Source organism: Myotis myotis, unplaced genomic scaffold, assembly GCF_014108235.1.
Source record: "Myotis myotis isolate mMyoMyo1 unplaced genomic scaffold, mMyoMyo1.p scaffold_m19_p_41, whole genome shotgun sequence".
NCBI classification, from domain to species: Eukaryota; Metazoa; Chordata; class Mammalia; order Chiroptera; family Vespertilionidae; genus Myotis; species Myotis myotis.
Window position 1 is genome coordinate 719535 of NW_023416348.1, and position 10407 is coordinate 729941.

General features: G+C 42.4%; 1 protein-coding gene across 1 annotated transcript; it reads right to left on the reverse strand.

Annotated features, from left to right (window-relative positions):
* Positions 1 to 9012: 9012 nt before the first annotated feature.
* LOC118655063 (40S ribosomal protein S8-like) lies at positions 9013 to 9577 on the reverse strand. Its single transcript, XM_036306499.1, has one exon. The coding sequence runs from the start codon at positions 9560 to 9562 to the stop codon at positions 9014 to 9016; it is 549 nt and encodes a 182-aa protein (XP_036162392.1). The 5' UTR covers positions 9563 to 9577; the 3' UTR covers position 9013.
* Positions 9578 to 10407: the final 830 nt, after the last annotated feature.

The window sequence follows — 10407 nt, forward strand, 5'->3', positions numbered from 1 at the left end:
AAAGGGTCTCTGCCTTAATGTGATTTCATGAACTCTTTATGGGCACTTACCAAGGGAATTCAGATGTCAAGTATATAGAGATACTACAGAATTGGTTGCAGACCACCCCAATAAAAGTGAGTTGTAATCATTTTGCTGGTGAAGGGTCTTTACCTTCCTTCGATTTGTAAAAAATGAATCTGTGAAGCACAGTAAAAACAGGGTATGCTTGTAGTTAGTTACATAACTGATACCGCATGTATCTTTCGTTGAGAAAGGGAAACAGAGAGAGCATTCTAAGAAAGTGTTTTGAAGTACATGAACTTATTTACAAGGTACCAATTTGGGTCCTAAAGGTTTCTGGGTGGGGAGGGGTGTTCTCTAAATTAGTGTTTAGTGCCTCCTACCTTGGGGTATGTGGGACTCTGCCTTCTGGGTGGGGGCACATCTGGAAATTGGAAGCTACTCCCTGTAGTTGAGTGCAGTGGTTAGTGAGGAGGAGGCAGCAGCAGGGCCTCATCCTCAAGCCTAAGGCCTGTGGACTGCATGAACCTTACAAACTGCAGGAACAGAATCACATTTGCATCATCCAGCTGCATGAGAAGCTAAGAAGGGGAGGGGTAAAGGCCATCCTGTAGCTGACAGCAGTTGCCATGAGTGCTAGACTGGTCAGACAAGGATGCACTTTAGCCTGGAAAGATAAGGGTCCCAAAGCAGCCTTGGCTATCCCAATGGTACAGAGTCCTAGATTGGAAGGATTAGCAGGCCCACCCCAATAAAAGTGAGTTGTAATCATTTTGCTAGTGAAGGGGCTTTCCCACAGGCAAGAAAGACTGAGAATTCAGGGCTAACCAAACCTTCCTCTTTTGTACATCTTACTGGGTTTGGGTGAAGACCAGCATCCAGGAGGATGTCTCTGGAGGCTTGGCGCCTGAGGAGACACAGTGCTGGGACAGCCCTCTGTAGTTGCAGCTCTTTTTTTTTTTTATGTATTCTTACTTTTTTTTTTTTTTTTTTTATGTATTCTTACTTTTTTTGAGAGGGAGAGAGAAACAATATGAGAGGGAAACAGATCAGCTGTCTTCCATATGCATCCCTACCAGGGATCAAACCCACCACCTTTCAGCATACAGGACAATGCTCCAACTAGCTGAGCCACACCATCCAGGCCTAGTCAAGTACTTTTGATAAGAAGTAACCCTAAGTTGTGGAGCCCATTGGAGCAGAAAAGATGGTGGTAACCTCACTGCACAAGCCTGGCCTTGTGAGGACCCAGGTTACACCAGCTTCAGCCTTGTATACACATACCAACGGGCTTTAGAGATCTTGGCAAGAAAGCATCCCTCCAGGGCTGCCCACCCGGCTGCTGCTCTGTGGGTCTCTCTCCATAATCTTCCTGGCACGCTGGAACAACACGCACCCTCTTCGTGACTTCAGGTCTGTTTCTGGTTCCATACAGCCAGTTCCCCAGACTTGCCAATTCACCTTCCTGGGAAGGTGTCTGTAGGCTCCACTGGTAAATGAACGTTTCTGTCAGGTTGATCACTTCCAGCCACCAAGAGGGCTCTTTTGGCAGCTCCAGTCAACTATGGCCAAGAGGGAGCAGGGCATCACCTGGGGCTTGACATGTGACTGCCAAGGTCTGCCTTACAGTAAGGGTTTGTGATTGGGTCAACAGAAACTCCTGGCACTTGGAGACAGAGCAAGTTGCTTTCATTGGAACCTATTTACCCTGATTAGCAGGCTCTGAGGACATCTCAGCAGCTTTACAACCAGTCAACCAAAAACATGTGGATACCACCTTTCTGTGAGCATCCAGCACTGGGATCCAGATAGTGACATGGGGCCTGACACTGGGATCTTACAACCTGGTATGGGCGGCACAGTTTGCCATTTGGAAGCCACCAGAAGTCCCGTGAGAGGTGGTTGTGAACAGTTGTGATTAGAGTTCAAGTGAAAGACTGTCAGGAAAGATTTCCTGGGGGATGCCTTGTGGAGTTGCTGAGTTAGATAATATCCTCCGGGCCCCAAATGGGAGAGCCCAACAGAGACTCAAAAGGAGCACATTGTGAGAGGAAATCCGCAGGCTACGGTGACCAGGCTACACAACACAGGACATCCGGAGACGGACAAGTTGCACAAAGGGAAGAAGGTCGTTGAACTTTGGGACCTTTGACATATCTAAGTGGAGAAGGTCCAGGGGGCAGCTGGATATGAGGATAGAGCTGAAAGTCCTGATTTGGAAGCCTTAATCTGTCAAGGCAACAGCAGAATCTGCTCCAAAGATTGACATCTGTAAGGGCAGGGACAAATCTAATATCTGCATCCCAAGTCCCTAGAACAGTTTGCACATAGAGGGTGATACCCAGGGAATCACCAAGTTTCTGGATGGGTTATAGGTGGATGGAGCCGTGGGTGGGTGGGTGGATGACTAGGTACACTAGTGGATGAATGGATGTTTGGGTGAATAAATAGATGGGTGAATGGATGGGGCATTGGGAGGTGACTAAGTGATTTAAAACATGCTTTCCACTCCAAGCCAGTTCATACATAATTCTATAAAGACTACATGAGAACCTGGGTCATTTTCCCATTCCTTAAACTTATTGAGTATTTATGGAAATGATAATTTTATTTTTTTTAATTTAGAGCCCATCCTAAGTCACTCAATGGTTGAGTGTCAACCTATGAACCAGGAGGTCACAGTTGGATTCCCATTCACATACCTGGGTTATGGACTCGACCCCCAGTAGGGGGCATGTAGGAGGCAGCTGATCAATGATTCTCGTTTCTATTTCTCTCCCTCTCTCTGAAATCAGTAAATACATATTTTTTAAATTAGAGTAAGAAAGAAACATCAGCTGAAACTGGTTTGGCTCAGTGGATGGAGCGTTGGCCTGCGGACTGAGAGGTCCCAGGTTTGTTTCCAGTCAAGGGCATGTACCTGGGTTTCGGGCACATCCCCAGTGGGAAATGTGCAGGAGGCAGCTGATCGATGTTTCTCTCACATTGATGTTTCTAACTATCTCTCTCCCTTCCCCGCTGTAAAAAATCAATAAAATATAAGAAACATCAATCAGCTGTATCCTGCACATGCTCCAACCAGGGATCAAACTGTCAACCTGGGCATTTGTCCTGACAAGGAATCAAACCCACTGCTTTCTGGTGTGCTTGGACATCAACTGCTCCACACTAGCCAGGACAATGGTGGTGGTTTTTTGCTTTAGTTTTTTTAAAGAGCAATGAATAACAAGAATAAAACAACCAGGAATGTCCCAAGTGTGCATTAAAAGAGCTACACAGAAATTTAGAAAACAATTGTGACTTCTGAGATTGTTGGTTGAACCCAATTAGACACCAATCCTGAAACTATAGCAAAATATTAGTAAAAGAGGATTCTGGGAAGAGTCTGAAGCGCCAGGAATCTGTCTCCCCACCTAACAATCACACTGGCAGAATCTGTCTGATATGACTATTTTGGAACTTGGGAGGCTTTCAACTTCCTTGGACAATAGAATTACAGTTCATTTTGGACTCTGGCACAGTAGTAGCTTACCTATTCTCCCCCAACATGCACAGAGCTTTGAGGAAGTAGTGTGGCCCACAAAGACCCTTTTGCTGATAAAATGCTGCTTTGGATAAGTGTAAAGAGTAGGGAAGCCATTGTTTCACTTCTCCCCAGTGTTGCCTGTTCTCAGGCTGAAGTAACTTCTGGGAGATTTAAAGATGTGGTGCCCTGCTTCCTGCCTCTCGTTTTCTCATTTTCACCTTTTGGGAACCAGACTAGGACATGTACTAGGTCATATTGGCAAGCAGCTGCATATGTACAGAAAATGAGAAGTTGACCACATATGCCCAGGGAAAGGCAAAGGCCCAGAGAGACCTGGGAAGACGGGCCTTCATGTTTATCCTCAGGCTGAGCCTTGGCACAGACATAGCCTATAAAAATAATAGTAACAAATGGAAAACAAACCCAGCTGCCCTGGGGGAAAAGGAGAATCTGATTTCCAATGTTAACAGATTCAAATGTCCAGTGTACAGCAATATATAACAACAGGGCAATATGGCCCACCCAAGGAAAAAATCCACAGAAACTCCCTGAAAAAGACCTGATAGCCGATCCCACGGACAAAGATTTTAAAGCAGCCATTTTAATGATACTCAACGAAAGGAAGATGAGGAAGTCAAGACAATATCTGAGCCAAATGGAAATATTAATAAAGAATTTTTTAAAAAGCATAATTCTGGAGCTAAAACATGCAATAACAAATGAAAATTTCACCAGATGGAATCAAAGGCAGAAGGAAAAAATCAGTGGACTTTTAGCTAGGGCAATGGAAATTATTCATTCTGAAGAACAGAAAAAGGAAGAAAAGTAAATAGAATAAAAGTAAATAGAGCAGAGCCTGAGTAACCTGTAGGACACCACTAAGAAGACCAACATTTGTTATGGGGATCTCAAGAAATAGTGGCTGCCGAAACCGGTTTGGCTCAGTGGATGGAGCGTCGGCCTGCGGACTGAAAGGTCCCGGGTTCGATTCCGGTCAAGGGCATGTACCTGGGTTGCGGGCACATCCCCAGTAGGAGAAGTGCAGGAGGCAGCTGATCGATGTTTCTCTCTCATCGATGTTTCTAACTCTCTATCTCTCTCCCTTCCTCTCTGTAAAAAATCAATAAAATATATTTTAAAAAAAAAAAAATAGTGGCTGAAAACTTCCCAAAGTAAACGAAAGACAGGCTCAACAAATTACAAGCCAGATCAACTCAGAGAGTCACAATCAGATTTTTGAAAGAAAGAATCTTGGCCCTAACTGGTTTGGCTCAGTGGATAGAGCGTTGGACTGCGGACTGAAGGGTCCCAGGTTCGATTCCAGTCAAGGGCACATGCCTGGGTTGTGGGCTCTATCCCCAGTTGGGGGTGTGCAGGAGGCAGCTGATCAATGATTCTCTCTCATCATTGATGTTTCTCTCTATCCCTCCCCCTTCCTTTCTGAAATCAATAAAAATATATATTAAAAAAAAAAACTCTAGCCGAAACCGGTTTGGCTCAGTGGATAGAGCGTCGGCCTGCGGACTGAAGGGTCCCAGGTTCGATTCCTGTCAAGGGCATGTACCTTGGTTGCGGGCACATCCCCAGTGGGGAGTGTGCAGGAGGCAGCTGGTCGATGTTTCTCTCTCATCGATGTTTCTAACTCTCTATCTCACTCCTTTCCTCTCTGTAAAAACTCAATAAAATATATTAAAATTAAAAAAGACTCTTGAAAAAACAATCTTAAAAGCAGCAAGAGGGAAACAACTCATCACATACAGGGATCCCCCCCACCCCAGTAAGATTATCAGATTTCTCAGAGGATGGAAGGTAGTGGTTTAATATACTCAAAATGCTTTAAAAAGTTGCCTGGCCAGTGTATCCCAATGGTTGAGCTTTGACCTATGAACCAGGAGGTCATGGTTTGATTCCAGGGTTGTAGGCTCAACCCCCAGTAGGGTGCATGCTGCAGGAGGCAGCTGATCAAAGAATCTCATCATTGATGCTTCTATCTCTCCCTCTCTGAAATCAATAATAAAAGTTGCCGAAACCGGTTTGGCTCAATGGATAGAGCGTTGGCCTGTGGACTGGAGGGTCCCGGGTTCAATTCCGGTCAAGGGCGTGTACCTGGGTTGTGGGCACTTCCCCGGTGGGTGATGTGCAGGAGGCAGCTGATCGATGTTTCTCTCTCATCGATGTTTCTGGCTCTCTCTTCCTCTCTGTAAAAAAAAATCAATAAAATATATTAAAAAAAAAAAAAAAAAGTTGAGGGCCCTAGCTGGTTTGGCTCAGTGGATAGAGTTGGCCTGGGGACTGAAGCATTCTGGGTTTAATTCTGGTCAAGGGCATATGCCCGGTTGCAAACTCAGTCCTCAGTGGGAAGGCATGCAGGAGGCAGAAGATTGATGATTTTCATCATTGATGTTATCTCCCTCTCCCTTCCTCTCTAAAAGCAATAAAAATATATAATTAAGAAAGTGAGGGAAGAATTAAAACATTTTCAGATAAACAAGTTGATGAGGTTTGTTACCTCTAGACCTGCCCTGCAAGAAATGCCCTGCAGGGTGAAAGGACACTAGAGAGGAAGCCATAAGAAGAAATAAAGATCTCAATAAAAGTAGATGGGAAATTATAAAAGCTAGTATTTTAACAATTGTAACTTTGTTTTCTACATGCTTTAGTAAAATTAAGTTGGCATAAATTCAAATTAAAGTTTTATAACTTTAGGAAGTTAAATGTAATCCCCATGGTAACCACAAAGATAATAGAATATATAAAAAAATGAGAAAATAAGCATTTAATACAAAAGATCAAATAACACAAAAGACTACAGTAATGCAGATAATGAGGGACAATAAAGCTAGATGGCATGTAGCCAAGATTTGGAAGCAGCCCAAGTGTCCAGTAAATGAGTGGCTAAAAACCTGTGGTGCGCAATGGAATACTACTCTGCCATAAAAAGGAAGAAAATTTTACCCTTTGCCATAGCACAGAGGGACCTGCAGAAAATTGTGCTAAGTGAAATAAACCAGTCATAGAAAGAGAAATGCCATAGGACTTCACTCATGTAGAATTTAATGGACAACCAAAAAAAAAAGTGTTTCATAGATAGGAGAGTAGGCAGACAGCTCTGTTGGGGGAATTGAGCAGAAAGAAACTCAAGGACATGCACAATAGTGTGGTGATGGGGTTAGGGTGAGAGGGTTATAGTGGAAGAGGGCATAGAGGGGATAAATGGTGATGAAAAAAATAAAGCTATATGGCATATAGATATCAACATGGCGACATAATTAAGTTCCTACTCACCAAGGAATACAAAATCTGACCAGACCTATAACTACTAGGGAGATTAAATCAGAAAAAAATTTTACTATTGTTGTAATGTACCCCGCGAATCACAGAAGGACGCCTCAAGAAGTCAAATTAAAGAGTCACATTTATTGCAATCCGGGACTATAAGGGGGCATTTCAGCTCTCCCAAATCTCATAGTGATAAGATGGGGCAACACCAGATTTATATAGGCAAAAATCACAAAGGTATTGATTACATCCCAACGTTTGGAATGAGGAACCTGGTTTGCAAAAAAAAAAGTTTACAGAAGCAGAAGCAGCATGTTATCTAAATTATAGTTTGGAGTCTCTGGATCACTGAATTAACAGAAACACATTATCTAGAGCCCTCGGGTCTGGAATGAGGAACCTGGTCTGCAAAAAAGCAGTTTACAGAAGCAGAAGCAGCATGTTTTCTAAATCACAGTTTTTGGGTCTCTCCGGAACACAAGTCAACAGGGACACGTTAACTGGAGCCCTCTGACCTTGGAATAACTGTGCTGTCCTTCCCAGGTAAAGGAAAATGTGCTTTCTAAGACCAGTATGACCACAACCCATGGGATATCCACATTACAATCAATAGGGTATTTAATCGAATGGGGTGATTTATATAATTCAGAAAATTAAAATAACTTCTATTATTAAACAAAGCAAGTAAGTACAGAAGCCAAACAGCAGGGTTAAAGTTAAACTATAGTTTCTACCTGAGATGATTGCTACCATACTTCACTATATTGCATAAAAATAACTCTAAAGGAAAATTCTGGTAAATTTGATTAAAGTAAAATTAAGTTCCAATCTGTTCCTAGTTTGCTGGAAAAATTTAATCATTTTTCTGCATGTATTGTGTTCATATGATTTCTCCATTCTAATATTTTGGTGAATTACGTTGACTTTTAAATTACATTTACTGGGGTAACATTGGTTAATAATATAAGATTCAAGTGTACAATTCTGTATACGTCATTTGTATATTGCATTGTATGTCAAATCTCCTGTCACCATATATTTGACCCCCTTTACCCTTTGTTACCCCTACCTCTCTTCTCCCTCTGGCAACCTCCATACTGTTGTCTGTGTCTATGAGTTTTTGTTTGCTTGTCTTGTTTGTTCATTGTTGTTTTCAGTTTTAGATCCCATATATGAGTAAAATCATATGGTTCTTGACTTTTCCCATCTGATATTTTTCACTTAGCATTTTATTCTCAAGATCGATCTATGTTGTCACAAATAACTGTATTTCATATTTTCTTATGATTGAGCAGTATTCCATTGTATATATTATGTATCACATCCTCTTTATCCAGTCATCTATTGAAGGACACTTTGGTTATTGCCATGTCTTCACTACCATGTATAATGCTTCAGATATTTCAATGCCGGATCTTTCAAACATGTTTGTGTGTTGAGCGGGGAATACTTTTTTTTTTTTTTTTTTTTTTGTAGAAAAGCAAGCAAGAATTTATTCATTTCAGAAAGGAAGAGAGAGGAGAGAGAGAAACATCAATGATGAGAGAGAATCATTGATCGGCTGCCTCCTGCACGATCTGCCCTCTACCAGGGATCAAGCCTAAACCTGGCCATGTGCCCTGACTGGGAATTGAATTCACAACCTTTCCATGCATGGGACAGTACCCAGCCCACGGAGCCATACCAGCCAGGGCTTACAGTTCCTTTCCAAGCTCCCTGAGGTGCTTGCTAAGATCATAAATTTTGGACCATTCTTGTCTGAAAGAATTTGCATAAAACTGAAATCATGTGTTCTTCGACAATTTAGTAAAACTGCTGATAAAACTATTTCAACTTCTTTAATAGTTATAGAACTACTCATTTTCTACTTCTTGGATAGTTATGATGTATAGGTTTCTAGAAATTAATTTTATATATCTTTTCAAAATATTGACACAGATTTGTTGATAATATTTCGGTATCTTTTATGAATCTGCAACATCTGTAATCATGTCTTCCGTTATATTTTCTAATGCCTTACTCATGCTTTCTCTCCTTTATTCTTAGCCAGGCTAGAGTTTTACCTTTTTTTTTTTTTTTTTTTTTTTTTGGATAAACACCTTTATTACACGGGCTAAGATAGAGGGAAGAGGACTTATTTGCCTTTCCGGGCCTTGGTTTTCCTCAGAACTCCAGCTCCTTGCCCTCGAGCACATAGCCTTCTGTTCAACCGCACTGACCTGGTCTTGAAGCGATGCATGCAAGCTGCTTGCCCTGCTGGAACTGCTCCTCGAGAAGACTGCTGATTTTGGCATTCTTTTTCCTCTCATCGTATTTCTTCTGAATTTTCTTTGATCGTTTTTTGTTCAAAATCTCTTCCTCTTCAGAAGTCAGCTTGGCCCCCTTCTTGCGGCCCAGGGGCAGTGCGCAGTGGGACTCGTACCACTGTCGGTACGGTGTGCTGTGAACCAGCACGATGCAGTTCTTCACTAGGGCCTTGGTGTGGAACAGCTCGTTGTTGGATGCGTTGCAGACAACATCAATAATCCTCCTTTTGCGCGTACAACACTCGGAGCCCCAGGAGAAGTTGCCCACCGGCCTCAGCGCCCGGTACTTCTTGTTGCTGCCACGCACACGGACTGTGTGTATGCGGCGGGGTCCAATCTTCGCGTTGGCGGCAGGGCGTCCCAGCTCATATTTCCGCTTCTTGTGGCAGGGCTTCCTCTTGCCTCTGGTCTTGCGGCACCTGTGCCAGTTGTCCCGAGAGATACCCATGGCTTGGCGCCGGTTCGAAAGAGAAAACGCAAAAAGCGAGTTTTACCTTTTTAACTAGTATTTTTCAAATGGTTTTGTTGATCTCATTTTATCTTTGTTCTCTATTTCATTAATTTCTGCTTTTATTTTGTCCTTTTATAAATTTTAATTTAGAGAGCAATGGAGGGAAGAGAGAGAGAAACAGCGATGGGAGAGGGAAGCTGATTGGTTGCCTCCTGACTCACCCCAACTAGGGATCAAACCTGAAATCAGTATGTGCCTGCCACCTTTTTGGTTTACGGGATTACACTCCAACCAACTGAGGCACACAGGCAGGCCTTCATTTTCCTTTTTGCTTTCTTTGGCATATTGTATTTTTTTTCTAACTACATAATGTTAATACATAGCTTATTAATTTTTAGCCCTTTTTTCGTATTTAACATATAACACTAAAATTTTCTCTCTAAATATTGCTTTCATTGTATCCTACAACTTCTGATGTGAAAAAAATTTTCATTACTATTCAGTTCTACATGTTCCTTCTTGATTTCTTTGACCTATAAATTATGTGGGTATATGTGTGTATAGGTTTCTGTTTTTAGGGGAGTTCTGGAGTTTTGTTGTTGTTGTTCTTATGTTTATTTGCCTGCCTTAGGTCCACATTCGAGAGTTTGCTTTACCAGAATCTCTTTTGGGCTTCCCTGGCCACAGAAACCTTCCTGCTTATTAAGATTCAAGCACATCAATTATTCATCTGAGCTCAGACACATTACACACTGCTAGTCATCCATGCTCCTGCCCTCTTTGTGAAAGGAGGCTTTGAGTCCGGCAGCCCCACGGGGAGGGCGTGTAGGTGGGACTCAGGC